This window comes from Trypanosoma equiperdum (assembly GCF_001457755.1).
Source record: "Trypanosoma equiperdum strain OVI genome assembly, contig: ctg_1366, whole genome shotgun sequence".
Classification (NCBI taxonomy): domain Eukaryota; phylum Euglenozoa; class Kinetoplastea; order Trypanosomatida; family Trypanosomatidae; genus Trypanosoma; species Trypanosoma equiperdum.
Genome location: NW_027123356.1, coordinates 1,572 through 27,474, shown reverse-complemented (window position 1 = coordinate 27,474; position 25,903 = coordinate 1,572). Strand labels below are relative to the sequence as shown.

The 25,903-nt window shown below is 50.4% G+C and overlaps 9 protein-coding genes and 1 pseudogene across 10 annotated transcripts; 9 read left to right on the top strand and 1 right to left on the bottom strand.

Moving 5' to 3' along the window:
* Positions 1-430: 430 nt before the first annotated feature.
* Positions 431-4,546, top strand: TEOVI_000513200 (uncharacterized protein; the record flags this gene model as incomplete). The annotated part of the gene is made up of 1 exon (XM_067221225.1): positions 431-4,546. One exon carries the CDS (start codon positions 431-433, stop codon positions 4,544-4,546), a length of 4,116 nt encoding a protein of 1,371 aa, XP_067077326.1.
* A 641-nt stretch (positions 4,547-5,187) lies between these two features.
* On the top strand, positions 5,188-7,824 carry TEOVI_000513100 (Coatomer subunit gamma; the record flags this gene model as incomplete). The annotated part of the gene is made up of 1 exon (XM_067221224.1): positions 5,188-7,824. The coding sequence occupies one exon, from the start codon at positions 5,188-5,190 to the stop codon at positions 7,822-7,824; it is 2,637 nt and encodes an 878-aa protein (XP_067077325.1).
* A 1,183-nt stretch (positions 7,825-9,007) lies between these two features.
* Positions 9,008-9,553, top strand: TEOVI_000513000 (uncharacterized protein; the record flags this gene model as incomplete). Its single annotated transcript, XM_067221223.1, has 1 exon — positions 9,008-9,553. The coding sequence occupies one exon, from the start codon at positions 9,008-9,010 to the stop codon at positions 9,551-9,553; it is 546 nt and encodes a 181-aa protein (XP_067077324.1).
* A 708-nt stretch (positions 9,554-10,261) lies between these two features.
* TEOVI_000512900 (molybdenum cofactor biosynthesis protein, putative) lies at positions 10,262-12,589 on the top strand (the record flags this gene model as incomplete). The annotated part of the gene is made up of 1 exon (XM_067221222.1): positions 10,262-12,589. The coding sequence occupies one exon, from the start codon at positions 10,262-10,264 to the stop codon at positions 12,587-12,589; it is 2,328 nt and encodes a 775-aa protein (XP_067077323.1).
* Positions 12,590-13,247: 658 nt separating this feature from the next.
* TEOVI_000512800 (SelR domain containing protein, putative) lies at positions 13,248-13,799 on the top strand (the record flags this gene model as incomplete). Its single annotated transcript, XM_067221221.1, has 1 exon — positions 13,248-13,799. The coding sequence occupies one exon, from the start codon at positions 13,248-13,250 to the stop codon at positions 13,797-13,799; it is 552 nt and encodes a 183-aa protein (XP_067077322.1).
* A 778-nt stretch (positions 13,800-14,577) lies between these two features.
* TEOVI_000512700:pseudogene lies at positions 14,578-15,357 on the top strand (annotated as a pseudogene). Its single transcript has one exon. A coding segment is annotated over exon 1 (780 nt).
* A 634-nt stretch (positions 15,358-15,991) lies between these two features.
* TEOVI_000512600 (cytochrome oxidase assembly protein, putative) lies at positions 15,992-17,173 on the top strand (the record flags this gene model as incomplete). Its single annotated transcript, XM_067221220.1, has 1 exon — positions 15,992-17,173. The coding sequence occupies one exon, from the start codon at positions 15,992-15,994 to the stop codon at positions 17,171-17,173; it is 1,182 nt and encodes a 393-aa protein (XP_067077321.1).
* Positions 17,174-17,830: 657 nt separating this feature from the next.
* Positions 17,831-18,796, top strand: TEOVI_000512500 (uncharacterized protein; the record flags this gene model as incomplete). Its single annotated transcript, XM_067221219.1, has 1 exon — positions 17,831-18,796. One exon carries the CDS (start codon positions 17,831-17,833, stop codon positions 18,794-18,796), a length of 966 nt encoding a protein of 321 aa, XP_067077320.1.
* A 4,260-nt stretch (positions 18,797-23,056) lies between these two features.
* Positions 23,057-23,422, bottom strand: TEOVI_000512400 (corset-associated protein 15; the record flags this gene model as incomplete). Its single annotated transcript, XM_067221218.1, has 1 exon — positions 23,057-23,422. One exon carries the CDS (start codon positions 23,420-23,422, stop codon positions 23,057-23,059), a length of 366 nt encoding a protein of 121 aa, XP_067077319.1.
* A 1,931-nt stretch (positions 23,423-25,353) lies between these two features.
* Positions 25,354-25,686, top strand: TEOVI_000512300 (uncharacterized protein; the record flags this gene model as incomplete). The annotated part of the gene is made up of 1 exon (XM_067221217.1): positions 25,354-25,686. One exon carries the CDS (start codon positions 25,354-25,356, stop codon positions 25,684-25,686), a length of 333 nt encoding a protein of 110 aa, XP_067077318.1.
* Between the last annotated feature and the right edge of the window lie 217 nt (positions 25,687-25,903).

The window sequence follows — 25,903 nt, the reverse complement described above, 5'->3', positions numbered from 1 at the left end:
GAGGGTTAGGGAAAGGGGGGAAATGGAAATAAGAGGAACTGACCTTGACCTTCTCCCTTGTCCGTTACGGCTCTGCTTGCCATTGGGCTGCATTGTCTACTCAAAATGTGAGTATGAGCAGTACAGGTTAATTATTTATGCTTTAGGTAAGTTATTTTCGTGTGGGGGTGGATGCACTCCTTTTTTTTCTTTTGTCTTTTTATAATTCTTATAATAAACTCGTGTCGTGGACACTCGGGTGCTCCTCTTCCTGATTGTAGTAGAGGGAAGAAGTCCGCAGAAACTCAAAGTAGGACTCGGGGCCCTGACCACCGCATTGGTGTAGCTCCTCAGGAGTGCAATTAGGGGATTATAGAGTAAGGGAAGGGTCCATCAGACAGAAGAGCAACTGCTGTGAATTAAAGGAAAAGAAGGGTTTAGTTGCACAACAATGGGCACCGTGTCTCCGGCACGGCGTGTTGCGTCACCAGGCAAGGGAAAGCGGTCACCTTCGCGGGGGGAAACTCCAAGTGAAGGCAGAACACGACGTGCGGGGTCAAGTCCTTCCTCACGGCCGGGAATGCAAACGGCATCGCAGCGTGCGGCAAGGAAAAAGGAGGTCCGGCGACTCCGTGATGCAGAGCTTCTTCTTGATGAAGCGCCGCTGAGCATGGTGGGAGAACGCGCACAGGATGCACTTGAGGCAATGCTACGTGCTTTGGACATACGCCGCAACGCGTCGGCAACGCCCAAGAAAATGCAGCCGGTATGGCATCACGTAAAAGCGCTTGTTGTCACTGCTAATCGAGAGGGCCTTCGCCGCGCCTATGCCGCATTTCCGGCAGAGGAAGGTCACTACTTTTTCGGGAAGGCTCTGTCCACACTTGAGTATTCTGCAAGCACCGTCAACACAGCAGCGGACGGTGGTGAGTTTGCGGAGTGTCCACTGCTTCTCAGTCACCTAATGGAGGCGACGCTCAACAACATTGCTTTTCAACAATATATCGCGCATGAGCCTCCGGAGGCCATTTTGAAAACCCTCCAGCGGGCACTGAAGGTGCAGCACCATCAAGCGTTTAGAACCTTGACATTGTATAACATGGCTGTTGCTTTTCTAGCCGCGCGACGGTATGAAGATGCTACAGAATTTGTTGCACGTTGCAGTCAAGTGGCCGAAGTGTGCTTGGAACTTGAAGTTTCGCTGACACGGGAGATATCATCACTCTACAAGGAATATCACACAATGGTCGCTACCCACGCCATTATGTGTCATCATTTACTTGCAGGGCTAGCAGCGTGGAGTGGAGAAAGTGACATGGAGGTGTACCACGCTCAGCTTGCTCTGTGCTGCGCAACGAAGTTCCTTGCAGAGGGTAGCGCGCTCGTCTCGCGCTGTCAGCAACGACTTACTGCCGCCAAAAGCGGAAACTCGGCAGCTGTGATTGCACAGAGTGACGAACCGCCACGTATGCAAATGATGACCGATGACCTCGAGATTCTTGCAAGTCCACTTTTTTTACAGTTTTTACTGGAGACGCAGCGGATGCAGCGAATTGTTTTCCCACCGCTGAAGGGGTTACAAAGGCGTAAAACGGTAGTGAAACGTGGACAGAGATTAGGATCCGGTAAGTCATCGCCGAAGTCGAGGCCGAGGACACCGGCCTCACCGGCAGCGCCCCGCATCAACCAGCGGTCGACGGTAACGGAGAAGAAGAAAAAGCGGGTACCCACGCTTCCATCAGTTATTCAAGATCTCCGTCGCAGGGGGTCGGTGCAACCACCGACGTACGGATTGTATGCTCCCCCGTCGCATGTATTGCCACTGGTTGTGACATGCGTACCGGAGACGGCGTACGAGTGTTACAAAGGTCTTCGCAAGGACGTAAGGGGGCTGATGTGCTCTTTGGGTCGACTGCATGAACTGAATGCTGCAGATGAAATGATTGAACCGGGAACGTTGGAATCGGGATGTGGACGATCGCTCTGGAAGCTGAACGACAATACCGCGGAGAGTGCGCCGCCGCCGGGAAGGTACCTCCGAATAACTGATAGGAGACTACGCATGTTGTCCGCCCTTGTGCGCGACCTTCGCTTCGAAAAACTTCTTGAGGCCGCAATTCTGGCACAAAGCTACTGGCGGGGAATCTTGTCACGCCGGGAGAATAAACACAGGCTGCCGATGCTACAGGAACGAATGCGGCAGAGGGAAGCCGTAGAGCTTATACAACATGCGTACCGTAATCATCTTGCCACTCGCGGACCCATCAAAGAGAAGCACGAGCTTCGGGCTCACCGTCTCTTGGTACAGCGTCTAGTGGTAATTCAACGGCACCTTCGCGGTAGGCAGAGTGTAGTGGAGGAGCGAAACCGTGGCCTAGGTGTAATTGTGCAATTAAATGAAGCCATTTTAGAGGCCCGACGCCGGGTTGCGGCATCCATTGTCATACAATCTTCCTGGCGCATGTGTGCTGTCCGCATCCGCATCCTGAGGCTGCTCGCCGCCACAATTCGGGTTCAGTCCGTGTGGCGAGGTCACGTGGGTCGGGTGGAAGCACGTGAGAGGCGGGTCCGTGAGCGGCTGCGAAAGCAGGACCGATTGGCGGTGCTCCTCCGTCATGTTTATCCGGTCCAAAAGCGGTGGAGAGGTGTGCTGGCGATACGAAAGGCGAAAGAATACGTGGAAGGTTTGAAGAAAAATGTCGTGGCGTATTTAGAAGAACAAGAGAGGATAGTAGATGCCATGTGGGGTAGATTCAAGTGCGTGGCAAATGTAGAGTTGTCCGTGTTGAAGATATTGGATGTGCTGCGTGCTTACCGTTCGCGAGAGGAATGTGCTAAAATGTATCCTTCGATGCTCACGCGACGTCGCTTTTTGTTACGCATAGTATGGAAGAAACGCGCAACTCATATTGCTGGGATCATGCGTGAGCAGCAACTAACGAAATGGATGTTGCAGCGGCGCCGCGAGGAGGTGGCGGACGCTGTTCTGCTCCTTCAGTGCGCCGTGCGCCGATGGTTTGCCCAAAGGAAAAGTATGGCCCTGCGCCGGGCGTTAGACTGGACGCATGTATGTGCCCGCAAGATACAATCCATGTACAAACGTCAAATGGGCCGCCGTATGTTCTTAGAAGCCAAGATGGCTACCAAACTGAGGGAGGAGCAACGTATGATCTCTCAACTGAGGCACTACTGCGCCTCCAAGATACAGGCAACATGGCGTATGTTCACCGTGTGGCATGAGAATAAGGACTACCTTCATTTCTTGCACCATGGTCGTCATAAATATGCAACAACTATCAGGAATGCTTGGATCACCTACAGAGAGCGGCAACAGAAGAAAGTAATCATCGGGATGCGTCTTATGGAGCACCAGCAAAAACAGAGCGCTCAAGAGCAGCTTTTGTCAGTTTTGCGTATCCAAGCCATGGTCCGCATGTTCCTCGTTCGATCCCGAATGCTGCGAGATGGTGTGCAACTGCGACCGACGCTGGCCAAGCTGCATCGCTCCGCGAGAAGTATTCAGATGTCCTGGCGTCGACACGCTGCCTATGAGTACGTTTCGCAACTCCGCTTTTCGCGTGCGTACTACGACCAACACAAGGTGAACATGGAGTCCCTGCACACGTACGCAACCATGATCCAATCTCTGGTGCGGGCAAAGGTCATCAACCCGTGGCTGGTAGCGGTACGGGAGCTGGAGCTCGAGCAAGCTAGCACAGAAGAGAAAGAAAGAAGACGGGAGAAAATGTTAAAAACATATGCTCTATTTACAAAAGAAAATATGTTCCCCGGCGCAGGTAACAGACTTTCCGCATGCGGCCCCGAAGCCCTTGTGGCGGGAGGAAGAACGTCACTCGATACCGGCTCTTTTGTGACTCCCCTCCGGAACACAGGTACGAGTTATATCTCTGAGGGTCCATGTTCATTCAGTGTGAAGCTATGTGAAACGTGCGTATTGCCAACTCGGTCAGTGAGTCGCTCTTGTCTGTCGGGCACGTCGCAATCCGCAGATATTTGCGCGCAGAAGGGTGACGAGCACCAATCGTTGGACACTACTAGCTTACACCAAGTCGATGGCCAGAGATCACCCTCCTCGGACCAATTAGACGTAGTCAAGTCTTGCACCGCAAACGCTGTTCACCCGCCTTTGCGCAACATGGACACGAGGTCAACTACTATTCTCGGTTCCTTGTCAGCTATCTTTTCAGGACGCCCTGATCTGGAGGGTTCTGCCGATGGACGCAGAACCTCTGCAGGGTTGAGGGGGAGGGAAACTTCGCATTCTTCGTGTCCAGCAGGGTCTGAGTTTGCAAGCGTCACAACATCTGAATATTCTTCCTCTCTATGCTATGATCCAGTTGTTCTTGCCGCGGTGGTTGCATTAATTCAGCGCTGCGGTCGTGGATTTCTTTCGCGGGCTTCCACACGACGGAGCCTTCAGAAAAGTGATCGGTGGCTGGCCGCCGTTGATATACAGCGGATGTGGCGTGGGTTCTGCGCTCGGCAGCTGGTTGAGGTTTACTACGAGTTCTACACGGAAGAGGTGGAGGTAGCCGCAGCCGAGTAAGCTTCATGAGGTCATCACGGAAGAATAGCAGCTGCCGACGTACATAGGAAACACACCTTTCCCACCCGCTCATTCACATGCGCTGGTCACGCGTGGACTTTTGTTTAAACTTGTCTTTCTGCTGCTGGAAAGAGTGAGATGTACCCAATAAAGATGAAATGCCGTCATGGTTATCACCGCTACGGCAAGGACCGGGCGTGTAGATATATTGTACATGTTTCTATTAGTTACTTTTCATGTTCTACTCCTCAATCGTCCCAACATACACCCCTCTTTTTCTACTTTAAATTCCCTCCCCTGGGGGTGTGCACACAGGGCCACAACAACGCTGTATTTCCGATCTCCTTCTTACCTTCTTTATTCATTCCCTTTACTGCTACCTCCTTCTAACACCGTGGCCAGCATATCCCGAGGCTTTATATATAGGTATATACGCCGGCGTCCGGGAAGATAAGTGATTTTTTTTAAAAAAAGGAAAAAAGAAGGGGTTTCTGCTGGAGCGGTAGCAGGGACAATCGTGAAGATAAAAGAGAAAACAGAACTTAATTGGGAAGTCGCTCTTGTGGGGAACGAAAGAGAGGAGAAAAGAGGGAAGGCGCCCGAGGGGAAAGAGCCAGAAAACTATTGGAGAGGAAGGCATCATGCAACACGACCGTGACCGGTACGACAGCGAGGAAGATGATGAGGAATCTCTCCCTTTCGATGGTATTGAGAAGGCTTCTGTGCTTCAGCAGTGCCGCGTGTTCAACGACGTGCAGCTCGATATCTCAGCCTGCCTGCGCTGTTTGACGGAGTGCTTATACCTCATTTATACGGGAACTACATTTACAGAAGCAGAAGCCACGGAACTTTTCTTTATGTCAACAAAGCTGCTTCAGTCAAATAGATCAAGGTTGCGACGGTTGCACTACGTGCTGATGAAGGAGCTCAGCCCATTTGTCGAGCAGAGCTTTATTGCATCCAACTCACTTATGGGTGACACCAAAAGCAACAATGAGTCTAATAAGCGAAATGGTATGCGTACCCTCTGCAAGGTAATGAATCCTTCACTTTACCCTTTGTTGGACCGTACCATCGTGGAGTCCCTCACGTCGCGGAGCGAGAAGGTCCTATTAGCCTCTCTCATTACAGGCTTCCACGTGGCATTGAGCCACCCCGATTTAGCGCGCAAGTGGAGTACGCAGCTGAACGAAGCCATTCGAGTGCTGGGAAACACGCAATACCTGACTGTCGCGATCATGCATATTATCCGCAAGAGCGACCGCGTTACTGTTAAGCGGTTCATTGAGCAGGTAAGAAATGGGGTGGTTCGGTCTCCCCTTGCTCTCTCTTTCCTCGTGAAGTTGACAACCGACGTTCTGCAGGAGGGGTTCGAGGAAGATCCCGAGGTCAAAAAATACATTGCCACTATGAGGCATAGCAGCAGTGAAATTGTGGTGTTTGACACGCTGAGGTGTATGTGTGTGGCCGGCAACGCGTCGCCGCAGCAATTTGCGTTAGTTGCCTCGGTCGCGCAGATATATTTGAACGCGAAAACCAGTGTATCGCGTTTCTGCGCCATTCGCGTTCTGCACGATCTCGCCGCAATATACCCTGACGCGGTAACACCCATCAGTTCCGATATTGAGCAGCTCATAATGGATCAAAACCGCTTCACCGCCTCTTTTGCAATGCTAACATTATTGAAAACTGGCACGGAAGCATCTGTTGAGCGGCTTATCGGTGCGCTTGGTAGTGTGGGACAACTGCGAGAATTACCCGATGAATTCAAGGTGGCTATTACACTCGAACTGCGGAGCGTGAGTGCGAGATTTCCACAAAGGTATAACTTGTTCCTCGGCTTCCTTGTCAAGCTGCTAAGTGATGATGGCAGCAGCACCTTTAAGGAAAGCATCGTTGAGGTGATTACGAGCGTAGCAAAAGCGAATGATGGCGCAAGGGAGGCCGCGCTCAAACACCTTGTCGATTATGTCGAAGACTGCGCCCACGTTAGCATTCTTCACCGAGTGCATATGTACCTGGGCGATGAAGTTCCACGGTCCGAAAACCCAGCCCTTTTCATCCGCTATATTAACAACCATGCTGCTCTGGAGTTCCCGGAGGTGCGGGCCGCCGCCGTCAGCACATTCGCGAGAATCGCTGCCCGCGTTCCATCGCTGCGCCGATCTATTCTCCCGTTGTTGAAGCACAAATGTAGCGACGAGGATGACGAGGTGCGAGACCGCGCCATTATGTACACAAAAGTGTTCTTGCTGGGCGACGAAGACGTGATTCATTCAATGGTGACGGAGGTTTCCAATACCGTGGCCGCGAGGCGAAAGTTGATAACCCCCATGACCCCCACGCCACTTCTGGAGCCAGTCAAGCGAAGGATGTGCCAAGCGGACCACTCGACGGTGGCGGTTGAAACAGGAATTGGTAAAGAAGCGGCTCACAGTAGCAGTGGAGGCGGTTCAGTTCCGGGCAACCAGTACTCCTCGGCAATATCGGAGGGACGTGCAAAACTACTGAAAATCAAGCAGTTGCAGGAGCTGGGTGAACCTCGTGCGTCAAGTGAGCCGGTGCCCCTATCAGATCCCGACAGCGAGTACTTTGTAACACTCATTAAGCACGTATATGTCGCCCATGTGGTGTTGCAATTTAGGGTCAAAAACACCATGGATAGTGTGGTCTTCCGTCGCGTTACGGTGGAGATGGACACGGAAGAGTTGGATGCAGAGCCGCTCTATGCAATACCCATCAGCGCCATCGAGCCTGGAGCTACAGAGTATGCTTATGCGGTTCTACAATACAGCGAAGGGAGGTACCCAAGTGGGACGCTGGGCTGCCGTATCAAGTTCGCTTTACAGGAGCGTGATGGCAGTAGTGTCGCTGGTGAAGGTGAAGAAGAGTACCCACTTGAGGATTTCGAAGTCAACGTGAGTGACTTCATTACGCCAATCGATCTTGGTGAATGTTTTCAACAGAAGTGGGAGGAACTTCGGCAAGAGGAAACATGTGGGACGTATGCCTTGAGCTCCATGCGCAACCTCACTGCTGCCGCGCACGAGCTGGTAGAATTCTTCGGCATGCATGTAGTTGGGGGGAAAGTGGATAAAATTACAGCGGCATCCCATACACTTCTTATGTCGGGAAGTATGGTAGATGGCGCAAGTTCGCTCGTGATGATTAACGCTCGTCTGTTCATTGCCACAGACAACACTGTGGCCCTGCAACTAACTTTGAGGGGTGGTAGTTCCGAATTGCGTGAATATCTCTCTGGTGCGCTGCTGTCGTAGGCGTGTTTTCGCAATCGACGACTAACTGTGCTTAATTGTGCCGCAGTTTTCAGCGAACAGAACACTACCTTCGTTTTACGTGTTTGCATACACACAAGCCGCGTAGGCACACACCGACGCCAAGCCTTCGTTTTCGTGTAGGCATGTATTTTTGGAGGTTTGTCTTTCGACACTCTTTGCATTCCATCTGTGATTGTGGAGAGATGAGATAGTGCATGAGGAACCGTCAAGAAGAGAGGATAAATTGGGGATGGTGTGTGACGGATTGTCATTTGCATTGAGGCACGAAAACTGGGGAGGGAAACATGCCAGGGATGCGAGAAAGTCACCAGGTGGCGCGGTTCTCCCAGTGTTTCTTCTTTCCCTCCGTGCTCTTTTTCTGTGTGCATTTCCAAACGTGCAGACCATTCCCTTCTACCTCGTTACTTCCTTCATTGCATTTGGTATGGTGTTGTTGCCGTGCCGGTGCGCGGGGCTTCGTGTCTTTTGTATTCCTTACTCTATATTGCTGTGCCGGTCGGTCGCCAGTAACCTAGGATGTTGCTGGCACTTTTTCGCTTGCTTGTGGCACAGTGGCCTGTGGGAGAGGGCGAGCTATTTAAACTCGTCCATAAGAAGAGGGAGAAAAAAATAACAGAAAGGAAAGAAAATAAAAAGGGTCCGCTGAGGAATTGAAAAGAGGTGACTGAACATACGAAATTACGCGACACAAGGAGAGGAAAGGGGTAATACGAAGAAAAACGAAACGAGATGCAAAAGAAATATATATATACTTATTTTAGAGGAGGTCTTAGTGCTTTTAATACCTCTGCTGTTAATGGAAGGATGGCGGAGGCAACCAAACAGGCAGCAGGATTATGATGTGCGGCAGTTTGGTGTGTGTGCTAAGAATTTGTCAGAATCGTCCTGCATCATCCGTTTGTGAGTGTGTTTGTGCGTACGCATTCGTGCTCGAAGGACGTATGGGGTAATTCCCTTGTTTCTTTCTACCATTGTGCCAATAAAAATATATCTCGCCTCCTCAAATTTTCCTCGTCTTCCCTCCACATGTGCGTTTCCCCCCAGTACTCACTGGAGCGCACTCAATCATCGTGATAAACATACGTGGACATACACGTCAGGCGCTGCACTGAGGGTATTTCGCATAACGTAGAATTAGAGTGGCCAACTTCAGAAGCTGTCGATGGATAGTGGGACCAAAAGGGAATTCGGTCGCAACGTGACGAATGTGGACGACTTTAAGGGTGCCAAGTTAACGCCTTCAAAGATCCACCACCAGAAGTTTGAGGGCAGTGACAAACGCCATGGAGTCAGGTTGGCCGACGAAGGCAAGTGGTGTATTCACAAACGGAGCCGGGTGGAGCCTGTCGCCGCCGGGCCTTCACGTGAGAGGAGCGTGGAGGAGACAAAATCCACAACGACGTGCTGCTCCTTACCTCTGCCAAGTCAGGAAACAAACCTCTGCAGCATTCGTGGCGACAGCAACACCTGCAGTAGCGATGACAGCAGCATTGAAAGGTACTTTGACGAAAGTTGCGAGGCTATCGAAGCTCCCACAGCTCCGGCGCCGCGACCTCCGTCACCGACATGGAATAATGCCTTGCGTACCGTATCGGGGACAGCTGCTGCCGTATTGCAGGACCTAAAAAATGCGGCATCCCTGCAAACTGACCAGAGCAGCAGTAGCGAGGTGCTGCCATCACCACCAGTAATTCCACTTATCTTGTAACAGGTTATATCCCCTGACCTCTGATCCCGTGAGAGGTGAGCGTGCAAAGTACAAGGGGAATCTTCTGCAGCATGCATACAGGTGCTCGTTGAGTGTTGAGAATCTTTTCGAAAGCGCGGCACGAAGTGAAGGCTTCTGATCGGTTGTTGTTAACTTTCCTCACGCTTGTGAGTACAGACCCACACTTTCTCCTTAAGATCATTTTTGTACCCCCTTTTTATTCATTCACTGGTTGGGGAACTCTTCAGATAGATCCCGCTATCTTCAAAGCCTAAAGTTAAAGGGGCTTGATCATAGAGAGTGGGTAGCAGATCGTGAATGCAGGCTAGAAGAACGAGGAAGTTTCCCTCTTCTTCTGCATCGCAAGCGGATTGATTTGGTAGATAGCGGTTCATTGTTAAAGTTTCTAGCTTTGCCACTTTGTGGTCGAAGAAATTTTGAACATTTTGCTGTGTACTGCTCCCCCCGAAAATAAGTGTATATTTCCTTGTTGCCTTACGTCGGTGACTGCTCGTACATTATTTTATTTTATTTTACTTGTCTATGGTTACTGTTTACGACACCACTGTCACCTAAAGTGTGAGACGGCGCAGCAGACCGCGGGCACTGCACTTGCGGTCAGTATTGACTAATAAAGTAAATATCAGCCGAGCAAAAAGGCATCATACGGCAAGGGTAGGTCCAAACACATACACGCGTCTTCTGCATATGTTGCGGCTCGTGCTGACGCTGCTAGCGAAGAAGAAGGTGCCACCTCCGCCAAAGCGGGGGCGACCCGCGACCCCCCAGCGAGGGAAGTCGAAGTTAGTTCCAAAGGGGCGCTCACCGTCGTTGACCCGAAAAGTGACACCGAAGGTCGTCAGCCGTCAGTCGCCTGCGAAAAAGAGCACGATCAAGGTATCCACTGCGAGGGTTAGCCGTAGGAGCGATAATAAAGGTAGGGGGAGCAAACTGATCGACGATGTGGACAGCTTTCCCGTGGCGGCTGCCGTGGAGCATGCGCCCGCCGTCGTCCCGTCAGTTGAGGTTGCAGCTACATCCACCGCGATGACGGTGACTAGAAAACCACACTACTCTCTCGCCACAGCTGTTTCAACTGTTATTGTCCCTCCCTGCGCGAACGCCGTGCTGGAGACGATGAAACAGACGCTCTCACCTTCCGTGAGATCTCCAAGTGAGGCTGGTGTCGACCTCTGCGGTGATGGGAGCGGTGTCGAGCAGGGCGGGGAGCCACCGTCACAAATGGAAGAATTTTACACGCCAAAGAAAGGACCTCTCTTTGCCACCGCTGTCATTGCCGGCACTAATGCGGTTAAACAAACCAGTCAATTGATCCCCTTCTGCCACCCAGCGCGCATACACAAGTGCTCCTTTACCTTTAGGCGGCGCGTACTTGGCGGCCTTACACGCATTTCCTCCCTTCCTCATCGTGTTGTTTTGAGGAAAAGAGCAACACCTTCCCCTCATTCGAGCCGCAACCGTCCTGAGTGCAGCGTTATTTACTGCTTTTGTACGGTGGCAACAGATGATGAGACACGTTCCGGGGTAGAAATGGAGGCACTAGCTGGAGCAACGATGGCAGCACTCACAATGTACGACATGCTGCGCGCCCTTCCGTCTGCGCAGGAAGATGGAATCAGCGTTGGCGAAGCCTTTGTGCTGGCAAAGAGAGGTTCCCGTGGGGACTTTACGAAGCTCCTCGTATCTGAGCTTCCAGCGGAGGACTCGGCTGGTGCCATGGGCGAGGTAAGAAGAGCGGCATTAACCACAGGACGGGAGGATAACGCAAGTGAGGACAATTTCACATACGCTGATGACTATGAAAATCTAAGTGGTGGGGAAGGGCTGGAAACTGGAGTGGAGGAACACAGGAAAGTTGGAACTCTACAAACCTCCGGGTCGCGATGCGGAGGGTTAGACGATGGAGAGCACCAGTCAGAAGAATTCCACGGCGCTGCAGATGCCATCGATGGTGATGCTGCGAGGCGGGAGCGTCAGCGTGAGCGTGATGCAATTCTTGGTGAGGCAGAGGAAATGGAGGCGGAAGGGAGTGTTACCAACCCGGAAGAAGAGGAAAGGGCAATGCCGGAAGAGGCTGCCACTCTGATAGATCGGAGCGCTTGGTGGAGGTCCACCGCACGGGATCGGAGACTGCAACATTTGCAGCAAAATATGAGACATGAAGGGAACTCAAATCGGTCGGCACCTCAGGCTCCGGCACACAAGTCACCGGAGGTGAGGCCACCGATGCAGAAGGATGCGATGAAGAAGTTAGGTGTGAAAAACAAACCTCAGGAGTTGCCGTTTCAAAGGCCAAAGATTATACCGGTGAGTAAAAAATCTGTGAAGCTTGTGGATAAGAATGGTGGTATCGCTGTTCCGAAGGGGCAGCGCGTAGTTGTGGTGGAGGACGAGTATTATGAGGAGAATGGGGATGAAGCACACGCCGACGATGAGATTTACGGTGGTGATGATAGTGAATATGAGGAACTTTACAACGACGATGATGCTTTGGGGGACGAAACTGCATTGGAGTCCGAGGCGCAGCATAAGAAGTTGCTGAGGTACAAAAGTGGTGAGTCTGTTAGAGCGCAGACCACATCCAGGGGTGCCGTCAGCGTCCACAAGAAAGGAAGGGACTACCGTGATAATGACAGCTACAACGACGAGAATGCCAGCGAGGACGGTTTGTTTGAAGAGGAGATGGAGATGGGTTCACGACAGAAGGTTAAAAAGGGTAAAATAGTTCAGTCATTGCTTTCCCGAAGGGGAAATGCCAGGGCGACCGACGATAGCTACGATCACGACAACCAGTCTGTGACATCTCCCAAACACGAATCGTGGGATGCCGAGGAAGCAAAGGAATGGGAAAGCGAAGAGGATGATTGGAGTAATATAAATATGCACAATGAAACCGAGAGTGTAGCGAAGGGGCATCTGCACGCCAAAAGGCGTAATCCCCTCCCACTACCGAAGAAAAAGGAGATGAAATTCAAGAAGACTATCAAACAGAAACAACGCCCTGAGAAACGGTAGCGTTCGTGTTTAGATTTACAACGGCAGTTGTGCGCAAGGTCATCTTGCAGTATCGCCAAGGTCACACTGTGAGCCTCCCGAGAAACTCAGTGGGGCTGCTGCAGTTGTGAAGCAGCAAAATAGAGTAACTCGCAGGTTAGAAGCACAGTGACCACATAGAGTTTCAAACAATCATATACTTTTCCCTTCTGCGTCACAGATAGAGGCATGTCGCACAAAGCAGCTACGGAAGTATTTAGTGACGGCGTTGGCACCTGTGTTTGTTCGTGACTTTCTGTATCTCCATTGTAAGCATGCTCAGCGCGTTCCTTAGCGATTTTGCAGCATGTCCATACATTGGTGCATATGATGGGGGAAGGGGATGTTTCCCCACGTACTACCATTAGACCAAAAAGAGCACATATTTATATCCCGTAATTTGTACGTTAGTAATACATTGAACTTTCGGCCGCTTTGTTGTGTGCCTCCCACAGCTTCTGTTTTTTTTTCTTTTTTACCCTTCCTCATCAACTGCTTTTTTTTTTTTGGTGCCCTTTCTTTCGCTCAACTGGGAGACTGATATGTGTGGATTTTCGCGAAAAAAAAAATCCGGTGGTGTAAAGTGGTGTGGAACTGAGGAGAGAGGGCTTAAGTAAAACCATACCATTAAAAGTTGCACATGCGCAGCAGGAACCTGTCCCCGTTTTCTACCTCCACATCGTGGCGGCGAGCACTTTGTATCAGTACAGCGGCTGAAACGCCCTCTTATTTTTCCTGCCTTCTCTTCTATACTGTACGGCAGTCATCAATGACACACTGCGCAAGTAAGAAGCAGGCAGATGGATCAAAAGATATTGGAGATGCCGCATGGAGGGAGAAGTTAACCACACAAGAGTACCGCGTGCTCCGTCAGAAGGCCACGGATCCGCCATTCGGGGCTTACAATACCCATTTTGAAACTGGGACATATCACTGCGCCGGCTGCGGAACACTGCTTTATAAATCATCCATGAAGTTTCCCTGTGAGTGCGGCTGGCCAGCGTTCTTTGACTGCGTGCCGTTGGCTGTCCGTGAGGAGCCCGACAGTGATGGGGTCCGAACGGAAATTTTATGCAATGCGTGTGGAGGGCACTTGGGCCACGTGTTTCGTGGAGAGGGCTTCAATAATCCACCACCTAACGAACGACATTGTGTGAATGGAACAGCTATTCGTTTTCAATCCGAGAAGTAATATGTGTTTTAGAACCCCATACCACCTGACGTACGTGCAAAAAAAAAAAGAAAAAGAAAAGTAATATCGCAACATGTTGTTCCTCTTATTGTTATTATTTCTTTTTGCACTAAACCCTCTTCACTACATGCTTTGGTTGCGTCTGCTTTGACTGACTCTTTTTTTTCCCCCCCTTTGTCCACTATTTTTCGACGCCTTATTGCCGGTTAGGGTCACACTGGCGGTTAAGGGAAGTGGTGGAAATGGAACGGGAGGGAGTTCCCGAAAGGAACGTAGAGATAAATAAAGGTGGGATGGGGAATTAGTATTAGTCGATGATTTGTCACAAACTAAGCCGGCGTACATTTCCTCATGTGGTTCAACTGTTCAACGCGCTACTCGATAATTTTTCAAAGCGTTAGTGTAACCCGCTCTCTAAAACTGCCACTTCTCTTTTTCTTCGGTATTTTCGCACTCCCACTCTCAGCTTCACACACTAACCCCCAGCGCTTGTGGAGTTGCTCACCCAGGACCTGAAGGAGGGGGCAAAGGAGCAAAGGTAAAAGATAGACAAGGGTTATTTTAAACAACCTCATAAACAAACTTGTTTTTTTTTTTAAAGAAAAAAAAAGTGTCACTATCCCGCACTTTCTTACCTTATCCGTTTCGTCGCCCGCGCGGGGGTGGTGTGCACTTGCTTAACTTTCTTTTCCTTTAAGAGGGGAGCGGTTTAAAGTGGTCACGCGACCAACAGATGAGCGACTTAAACACCATGATAGAAACTTTGTATGCCGGCCGCCTAATTACAGAGAGGCAGGTGGTGCAATTGTGTGACTGGTGCAAAGACATCTTCCTGGAGGAAGGTAATGTTGACGTGGTGTTTGCACCGGTTACCCTTTGCGGGGACATTCACGGTCAGTTCTTTGATTTGTTGGAATTATTTCGTCACGGCGGGCGTGTGCCGGACACAAGTTATGTCTTCATGGGCGACTACGTGGACCGCGGTTACCATAGTGTTGAGACGCTTATATTGCTTCTTCTCTTGAAGGTCAGATATCCTGACCGCATCACACTCTTACGTGGAAATCACGAGTCTCGGCAGATCACGCAGGTGTACGGATTCTACGATGAATGTTATCGCAAGTTTGGTAGTGCGACTGTTTGGCGCCTGTGCACGGACCTGTTTGACTACATGCCACTTTCGGCGGTTGTGGAGGGCAGTGTTTTTTGTGTGCATGGCGGTCTCAGCCCACATATCGCCACATTAGACGAAATACGGGCACTAGACCGCAAGCAGGAAGTGCCACATGACGGTCCAATGAGTGACCTCCTTTGGTCTGACCCAGACGAGATGGAGGGTTGGGGTGTTAGTCCACGCGGCGCTGGTTTCATCTTTGGTGGTGATGTGGCTAAAACATTCAATCACAAGAACGGCCTGAGCCTTATAGCTCGTGCACATCAACTCGTTTTTGAGGGATACAAATCGATGTTCGACGATAACTGCTGCACTGTGTGGTCAGCACCCAACTACTGCTACCGTTGTGGCAACGTCGGATCCATCATGCGCATAGGTGAGCAGTCACTGACGGACCGAAGCTTCATCACATTTGGCGCTGCTTCCGCTGAAACCCGTGGCCACCTGACGAAGCAAACGCCACCGGAGTATTTCCTATAAGCAATGGTTTCTTTTTTTTTTCTTTTAGGAGTTTTTACGGCAGTGGGCAGAGGTGCTCCGGCAGTGGTGGGCGCTGGGGAGGGAAGGAGTGCGAGGTTTGGGGAGTTTCAGTGGTGCAAAGGGCGTTTGCCGTCTGCCTTTTTTTTTGTTGGTTATTTCATTCCGCGGCTCGAGTACGGAGGGAGTTGGGCTAGGAACCGGAGAGTAAAGAAACGCTAAAATGGGTGAGTGACACGTTATTGTGTGTGCGTGAGTGCGCTCTTTTTTATTTTTGCTCGCGCTCTTCAGGGCTCCGTGAAACAACCACACTCCGTGCATTCAGCGGGGTACTTTCCCCTTTGTTAATAAAGCAATGTCATACACTACAGTGCGATGTGTCTGAGGGTCTTAACTGCTGATGTTTTCACATTGCTCTTACTTAGGCACCGACCGACTGGTTGAGGAATTGCAGAGCAAAAAAAAAACAAAGCTAAGAAAACTCAGTTACTACTTCTGTCGAAGGGTTGGGGCGAGTGACTGTGATCACAGATCGATTTCAATGATTCGCCTTCGTTATCGTGCGCGGGAAGTGGCATTCGGGTGGTCGAGGGGACCGGCGCTGTGGTCTACGCGGCGGTTGGAATCGATGGGATCCACCTCGTGGCGCGTTCCGTCAACAAACAAAGCTGTGGCGCAGTGGTTGTACGGCTCAGCTGCGGTGGTGGGATGCGTTGTTGTAGTTGGTGGTGTCACACGACTCACTGAGAGTGGTCTGAGCATAGTCGACTGGAAGCCGGTGACTGGCGTAAGGCCACCCACCACACAAGATGAATGGGAGGAAGAGTTCGCGAAATACCAGAACTTCCCTGAGTTCAAACAAAGAAACACCATGACGCTTGAGGAGTTTAAGTTCATATTCTTTTGGGAGTGGGCCCACCGGGTGTTAGCGCGCAGCGTGGGAATTGTCTATGGTGTGCCCCTCTTGTACTTTGTTTGCAGGGGCAGATTCAGAGCGCAGCCTGCGCTTTTGGCCACGCTGAGTGGTATACTTGCACTTGGAGGGGCGCAGGGAGCTATGGGATGGTACATGGTGCGAAGTGGCCTCGACCCTCAGTTACTTGATGAGAGGCGGAAAGCTAGAGTTTCCACCTACCGACTAGCCGCCCACTTAGTATTGGCCTTCACCATTTACGCCTCTTTGATGCGTGTTGGGTTTGGGCTAAAAATGCCGCGGATGGCACACTTTCCCGGAAGGACGCGCATTCAGGCTTGCGCTCGCTGTTGCTTTGCGGCGGTGCTTTGCACAGTAATTTCAGGGGCTTTTGTGGCAGGCCTCGGCGGGGGTCTCATGTACAACGATGAGCTCCCGTGGATGGGTGGCGGCTTCATTCCACCGCGGGACCACCTTATGGTTGTGGAGCCGTGGTGGCGTAACGCACTGGAGAACCCCGCGGCGGCGCAGACGTGGCACCGTTTGATGGCGGCTGTCAGCACCACCGCCATCATGGCGATGAATGCCACATGTTTTCGCTACCGTGTTGCCATTCCGCTCAGCGTCTGGAAGAGTGTGGCAGCCGTTAATGCCATGCTAATCGCGCAGGTGTCACTGGGGGTTTGGACTATTGCTTCTTATGTGGATCTCCCCGTAGCGGTAAGTCACCAACTGGGGTCGCTGCTGCTTCTTACAACAACAATCCGAGTGTGTGCCGTTCTCGGATCTCGAGGGTTGGTACTTGTGTAAGGTGACATGCCTCATCTCACATCCACCGAAACATTTATGCGTCAGGCGGCGTCTGCGATGGATTTGAATGTAACCCCCGTTGGTGATAATGGGGATTTCTCCATTATTGTTCTCAAAGTTGGAACCAAGGGGAACACCTTCGAAAAGAGGGAAGAAAGTGAAGTAAAAGTATGGCGGGTTAGCTTCATCATTTCGTTCCCCTTGCCCCCGTCCTCCGAACCCTCAGCGTAGGGGAAATGGGAGGATGGGGAGATATAACAGTTAAACGCATTTAACTTACATCGGTGCACTGCGAGAATCATGTACGTGAACCGTGTTATTATTATTATTTTTTTTCTGGTAACGTAGTTGATTTTATTTCCCTTAGCCTTTTCACCGCCACCGCCACCGCGCACACACATATGACGTATCGGGTGACGAGGTGCACAAATTCATGAAAGAACACTCATGTGGCATTATCGCATAACAGGTAACCAGGGATCCCTTGTCCTGAAGTTTCGGCATGGGATGGCCGCGTTTTCTCTGTAACCACCCAACCTGGTGATTCTGATTCCTTCGTCCGTTTGTCACACACCTACCAATAAAACCAGACTGCATCCTCAGTTGAACCCTTGTGTGGTTTCTATTTAAAAAAAAATAAATAGTAGAAGGTCTGAGATGATGATATGGCTGCAACGCAAAGTGTTCCTATTAGGGCTCTTTTGTGTCTTGGTGGGTATGATTGCGTGTGTGAATGGCCACGCAAATGCAAGCTGTCCGGAGAGTTGCGATACCGCGGGTCGCTGGTGCGAAATCCGTTTTAACCGCGGCGGCAGGGTCAGTGTTGGTGAATGTAACGCTTCATCGTTCACATGCGTTTGCAATGATGCCGTGGACATTACCGTAACAAGAAATGAAGAGTCCTGCTGGTGGAGTGGCTCCTTCGATATGACGAATAATGTGAGTGAAGAAAGCCTGTGTTCAGCAGACACTGCGCAGTGTCCCCAGACCTGCCAACAGGCGGGCGAACAGATTACCCGATGCGCGGGGAGTGTATTATGCACCGAGGATGGGGACGGATACATTTTTACCTGCGCCATCTCGGAAGGGACGATACTCCATATCAATAAAAGTGTATATGGCTGTTTGACAACAATTGTAGAGCCGGAACTCCACTGCAATCCAAAAGTGACTTGTAGTGGTCACGGGTACTGTGTGAACCCTCACACGCTATCGAACAGTTGCGTTTGCTTCTCAGACCCTATCAACGGCTATTGGGTTGGAGCGAATTGCTCGGAATGCCATGCAGACTACGGCCCTGGTGGGGGTAACTGTACCCAACGGACATCAACAATACGGATTATTCTTTCATCGATTGGGAGCACGTGGGCCATGGTGTTGCCCAACATGGTGGTGCTCTTTCTATTTGTGGTGCTTGGCCTGATGCGCAGAGAATCGGAATCTGATAGGAGCTTTCAGTCGACCGTGTTGCGTAAAACGGGATTATCAGCTGTACAGGTGGCGCGGCGCAATCGGTGCGGCCTTTTCAACCCAAAGCTCATCCCCCCACGACCACCACAAAGCCGATGCTTCCTGAACGAAGGGGAAGGACGAGCGAAGAGGCGGGGCCCCCCCGCTTATTAATTGGCGAAGCGCTTGTAAGCACTGCTCAAAAGCATTTCCACACACACACACACACCTTCACGTTGTCGCGGAAACGGGGGAGGGGGGAAGGAAGGGGTGCATTTCCCTGTCGGAAAGTTTGCAATAAGTGGAAAGAGCTCGGGCATGCATAACCAAACGAAGCCGCTGTGTGCTTCTGTTTGTATTCTGCATAAAGTGCAAATATGAGTGGAACTGAAGGTGACTAGTCGTTTCTGACCCTTATCGTAGCGCACTCGTCCCGTCTCTGTAATTGCGCTGCCGCCGCATATAACCAACTTTGCAGGACCCACCCCTGCGCTGCGTTGCGCAGCGGCAAGAGTGAGGGCAAGGACGCAGTATTGCACCCTTCCTTGCCCTATTATCGAAATCCTTTTGTGCGTACGCTTTGATTTGTGTGAATCCCTTTCTGCATTGGAAAATTGAAAACAAAAAAATACTTACACGTACCCGAAGAAGAGGCAAAAAAAGCCTTTTGATTTTGAATAACATACGTGGGCGCGTTGTTACTTGAATCGTGTTGATGCGGCGCCCATGGTGAAAAGCGTTGCAAAGGCGTTGTATCTCTATGGGGGTGCATCTCCTGCGTTCGACCTCCTCCCCACTTGATGAATTTGACAAGACACGATAGCGGCCAAATGAAGCAAGGGTAATTGAGTTTCTTGCGACGCCGGGAGGGCACGCATTCGGAGGGGAAGTTCCAAATTAGTTCAATAGCACAGGAGAGAATGGAAAGGAAGTAAACCGCGTGAATGTGATTCCTCCCACGGACCCGCCCCCCCCCAGGATGTGAAAAAGGGCCAATGTTCCATGCCGGCGCTAAATTTCTCAGAGGGAAGGTCAGCAGCCTGCGGGAGCGGCGGGGTTGCGAGACACAAGTCAAAGCCAACGCACCGCGACTCGGAAAAGGTAGCGAAGGGCGAGGTTCATGAGGTGCTGCGCTTAGCAAAACCCCACAAACTCCGTTCCGCACTCCACACACCCACATGCCTCGCGCAAAACAAAAAACTGAGCACCCCGGAGCCTGTTTATTGGTACTCGTTTCACCCCATCCGGGTGAACATTCACGATGTCGCCAACCCAAGCTGCCAGGTCCACAACCGGTAACAGCTTTGACAAAATGGCAAGCGGCTTTGCAGTGCTGATCGATGCCCCGTTTGCCTTGCGACTCACGGCACTCCTCATCTGTGGAACATACGTTGAACCCCTAGAACATGCCAGCCGTAGACGAGTGCCACCGTCGACCACGGGCCCTCACACCGGTTACCGCAGGTCACTCGGAAAGGAAGGGGGAGGCGGTCACGGGATGGCGAAGTCGGAGCGCAGGTCAGCGTGACAGAAAAGGATAGCCGCATATCATCCGCATGAGCAATGTGGAAAACAACTGGGCGATTGGTTGAATGCAAGTGGGCACTGAAGAATCATGGGGCGTTTCCCCGCACCATCTCAAACCCCTGGAGGGTATCGTTACACGTGGAGATGCCGAATTTAGGCACCACCAATACAGCCGCACATACTTGCGTGACAGCCAAGTTCACTAGCCACAACACGAAGAAGGCAGAATAGGTTAGATAAACCCAGAAGACTGGAAGAAGGATATTGGAAAACAGGAACGGTGCTGAACGGAAGGCCACCGGTGGTGTCTTCCTCGGATGAAGGCGGCGATGCCTGTTGGGAATTGTCCACCCGCCTCGGAGATTGCGGAAACAAGTGCGCTCAAACCTGCGGATGGCAGGCGCAAATAAAGGACATGCGGTGGGGAGCGGGAGGATGGTACGACGAGAGGGCACTCAACGGGTTAAGGGATATACCGCCGAAAGAAAAAAAAGTGGATCAACGCACCCTCTCCTCTCCGCCGCAACCATTCCCAAAACCCTCCTTCTCACCTCTGTTGCCGTTCCCGGCCCGAGTGATGCGCACCGGTGTGAAGCCGAAGCCCTACTGCCCTGTTAAGTGCTTTTGAAAGATAACAGGATACGCCCAGTTACGAGGAAGCGAAAGTTTAGGTTGCAACGCCGCATGTGCGACCTTCGACGATTCCCTCCTGCTCTCAGTCGGTTGCGGGCACCTTCCTTCACATAGCCACGTGGCTTTCTCAGTCGTCTTTTTAGCTCAATCAGTCTTCCACATGTATTACCGCAGTGCGGAAGTCAGCGGGTTTCTGCTTACGTTTCCTTCTGCGACCTTCAAGCGCCTCCCCGCACCATGCGGTGGTCTCTAAACTGCATCTTTAATGTGATTTTGGGTGCGTGTCTGGCTCCTCCGAGCCTTCCACATTCCATGTTGGGCTACGGCTTCCCCTTGGTTCTTTCATCTTCGCTAACAACCGCGATCGCCCCATCCACTTTCCGTTCCGTTGCGCAGCATTCGGTAGACAAGCCGTTCCCCATTACCACCGGGAGCCATCTTAGTAACCCCATGAGGTCTCTTAGAAGTGCCTGCAGGCGCCCCGCACCAACACCTAACTCGTTATTCGCTCCGCTTCAAGGTTCCCAAGAGCCGCTCGCATTCCCCGATGCGTTGGGTTTCGGGAGCCACTTAATAGAACAAAACTGAAGGTGTGCAACCTTCACTGCTACCCTCAGGCAGCCTATCTCAGAACGGCGATACACTATACCGAGGCGAAATTATTCCAGGCTTCTGCTGCCTAAAATTTAAAAACCCTAACCCAAGGAGCACACACACACATACAGACACATTGCATCAGTCAATAACGTCATTTAAGCATCGCCCACACCACACTTAAAATACTGCTTTCAGCACTCAAACATTACTCAAACCACTCCTAACGCAGTTGAAGTGCTAATCTCAGAGTTACCTGGAGTACTCATAAATGGCTTTTCAAATCAAATGGAGATCACCACACTAGTAAGGCATACAGGACTCGTTACAGCTCAGTATCTCAACACACAAAGAAGGAGGCAGCACAAAGCCCACCCCAAAACAGCACACATCACTATCCACAATTGTTCGTGGAGCATTCATTTGTGTTAGCGAGACGAGCACAAGAGGAGCAGTTGGTTTCAATCCTTAGTTTGCCGTTTGCATAATACATGGTCGAAAACCAATGCCAATATGATTCCTCCTGTGATCTGTAAAATTAACGACCCAACAAAAATTACTAATGTAGGAGTGGGAGGTTCGGCAGGGTCACGCAGGAAAACGATCGGTGCCATTAAAGGATGCTACTACCATCCAACTCGGAAGCAAATACACGGCGGCATGCATGTGATCGATAAGGAATCAAATCAAATACAATAGTGAACCCTAGCGGCATCCAAACTGTTAAGAAGATTGACGCTCCGAAGGTGGGTGAGCCAGGATAAAAACAACCAAACAATTCAGTGGGACGAGTAAGTGACACAGAGGAACCCAATATGGCCAAGTCACAGAAACTATCAGTGGGTACCACAACAAATCTGCAGAAAAAATTAATGGCGTACACTTCGCAAAACAACGCTCATCCACCATATCAACTCTCCGGTGACACAGCAGCACCAAACAGGCGCCGAGTCACCTTCCAACCCAGGAGTTACTCAGTGTGACACACGTATATGTTGACTTTCATGCCACCACCAGTAGTACACTCACGCTGCTTCAAACCGTGTACCAGCTAACGGCAGGTATATTCATCCAGCACTATAAAGGAATTAAGCATCTAAGGATACGCAGGCCCTGCTGATTCTGAAACAGTCCCTAATACAATATTATCCTTACCACTAGAAGTAACTAAATTCATTAACAATCATGAGGGATATAAAGATAGCAATCGGTTTCTGGAAAAGCACCGAACCAACAGTAAAGAGAAAGTCAACAACGCAGCCACAAGCGTCGAGTTACCAAGGAGGGGGGCGGTGGTTGGAAGTATTAACGACACATAACGCGCACAACAACTGCCCAATTAAGACGCTTTGCACCCTAAGATCCCCATCAATTCATTTAACAAACAAAGAAAGGGATGAGAGGCGGGACTATCATACAGCCACGCTGCTAAGCCTTCCTACGTTAATGCAGAGTGCGGCGGATGTGACAGCAACCCCCCAAACCAACAGAAAAAACTCAAGGAAATTATTCTTTACTTTGTATGTGCGTTCTTCTTTCATACATCATTCGGTAGCACTGCTATAGTCAGGAGAACAGAAGCGGCTTTATTAAAGAGCAATTGCCATTCCCTTAACAACACATCATCTCCTTTAACCAAACCCCATATCTCCTTCTTTCCGATTCTTGTTCCACTCAACTTTACATATCCACAGATGGCTCCTTAGAGGGTTTCTTCCCCCTCGCAGTTAACGAGCCGCTCGGCCTTTGCCTCCGAATGCCGTCCATCTTCTCTTTCATTTCAGCCATCTGTTCCGCAAGCTTGGTGCGTGCGGCACTCAGCTTCGACAGTTTATCCTTAACTTCATCCTCGGCTTTAATTATATCGGCCTTCTGCTTCTCCAGGCCCTTCAATCTGAACTGCAGGTCCTTCATATTCTTATCGAACAGATTGTCCTGACTCCTCATGTCACCCATCAGCTCGGTCATTAAGTCCATGTTTTGCTTCCGGAACTCCGCTTCGCGCCGCGTAATGACGGCTTGCATTTCGATGAGTCTCCGGTCCATGGTTTATTGGGATTCCTTACCGAAGTATCACTTTAAGAATATCAGACTGCAGTAGAGGTCTTCACTGCAGTACGTAATAGCTATTCTGAATATATACACAGAACGCTATATTACGTTGTCCAAAAATATTTATATTCTCCCCGCTGTTTTACCTTTCGTTGTTCTTTCAATACGAGCCTCAGCAAAAAGAAAAAAAATGATTTACAAAAATAGCCTAATACAGGATGCTTTGTCTAGGTATCGCAAACACTTGAAAAATCTGCAACTAGTAAGGAGGAAGAAGGCACAAATTGGGAGATGGCTGTGACAGTTGTAGTGTCCATAAAATAATTAGCATATTACTAGACACGGGAATATGGAGAGAGTACACTTAGCCACACACCAGTAGCGCTACCGGATCTCTGATACACATTTTCACAACCGCAACAGCATCTTATCTTGTTCCTTGTAGAAGATCCCATTGTTCACACTCATTAAGGAAGCATTAAATCGTCTCATACATAATAGAAAGGTGCTGTGGTAAAGAGAGTGGAAATCCGCCTTATGGAAGTTAAAGAGGGAATCCATAACCCAACCGGTGCACTTCACGGAATAAATTAAAGCGCACGTATCCACGTATGCACATATTGGTAAAGTTAGCAAATGCAACACAGATGACAGAGGTACCGAACACCAAACAAATATATTATCAAAGTCTTCAATAATCACATGGTGTGGCAAAATCATGAAAGATACACCGAACAAAGCGGCACGTGTCACGACTAGAGGTGTGAATGGCAAACGGCGAACAAAACACAGTCAATCAGACACCAAGCCATACGAGCATCAGGTAACTCCTAAGCGAGCCCTTCAACAGGAAAGAAGCAAAGTAACATTTTTCATCACTTGAAGGACTCCCTTCCAGTTATTGCAAGGTTAGTAAGCAGATGTCGGTTCCCTGGCTTGAATGCAAACGATGATGGTGTTGTTTGGAAATAAGCAGTGCCTATCCTTGGATGTTTTACGTTTTTTTCAGCAATTTTTCTGCGATAATGAAAAATACCGTTCCCTCGGCTGCTTTGCGCTCCACTCCGCAGGTGACGAATATAGTTTACTAACCATATCCTGATCATCCTCACTTGATATCTTCCATAGCACGGAAGCTGTCCCGTTCATCTCGTCGGGCGGGGATCTACTTTGTAGTGATTTAATGCCACAACGGTGCACATATGATTCACGGAGCCGAATGTTCTTGTATAAACCATACGGTTCCCACCACCGTCTTTCTTTCTTTTCTTCGCCCCAGCTTAGTGGCCTAAGCAGCTTTGCCGCAACGCCTACCGTCGATCTCTTGGGTTAGGGCCCTGATTGTTGCGGCTGAGGTAAATGGTTCGGGTAATCTTTCAACCTGAGAGCAATATTCCATCCCATTAGTTTGCGGGCGGTGCTCTCAAGGGTTGCTAGCCGGAGCAATATCACATCTGCTGCGGATTTGCTTGCATTCGGGAAGTGGTATTATAATGCCCTTCCCTCCGCTTCTTCGGTGCTACACTGTGTTCCACACAGTGGCTATACAGTTTCGGTAGGTTTTTTTGTCCCCAGCGAGCTTCTATAATCCCACGCACGCATTTTCCCTGTGGACACCGTTCTCACGGATAATCCACTTAACACTAACTTTAATTCCTCCATGGCAAGCAAGATGTGCATATAATTCCCTACCCCAGGCAGCGCCGTCTCCGGAGTCCCTAGAACCTTTGCGAATTCCCTCCTGCTAATCCCTGCAGTTGCCTTTTCTTTGCTGCTTTTGCACCCGGTGGTACCTGCCATGTACCACCACTGGGGTGCTCCGCAGCGTTGGTGCATATGCCGCATTTACTAAGCTCTGGGTTCATGACTCAGTGAGATTGTGTACACACCCACTGCTACCGCGCGTTCCCTCCAGTGCAGCATACATGGTGACAGTGTCATGGCTGTCACGGGTTATGCCAAATATGTTCACACAAGCGTGTATTTATGGGCACTTTTCTGGTGTTAGTCTAACCGACGCTCTTCTAAACTCTCCCGTTTGTCCTGGCCAATGCACCACATACGTACAGCCCTCTATCGCCACTGACACCCTTAACTCCTTAAGGTGCCATGCTATTCGAGTGTTCCGGAAAACCAGGTATCACTTTGCCTTCTACTCGTTCACCGCCCAGACACAACCCCCGCGTAATGCGAAGTCCACCTTAGTCTTCGTGAATGTACTTTGCCAACGCAAGTCTTTTCAGCTGGGGGAGGACTAAAGTATTCTACCGCGATCCACGTGAAATAGGATCTGTGGTGTTTTTTTTTCCGATATTACCACGCACGGTATCAGTGGTAGCAAAGCACATATAATCAAAAAAGCGTGCTTTCACGCCCAGTAGATAATAAAGATATCCCTCGCCACCACCGGAGGGGTTACGGCGTTGCTGTATGCCCCCACCGTAGTGAACAATGGCAGTTCGGCGGCGTCAATAT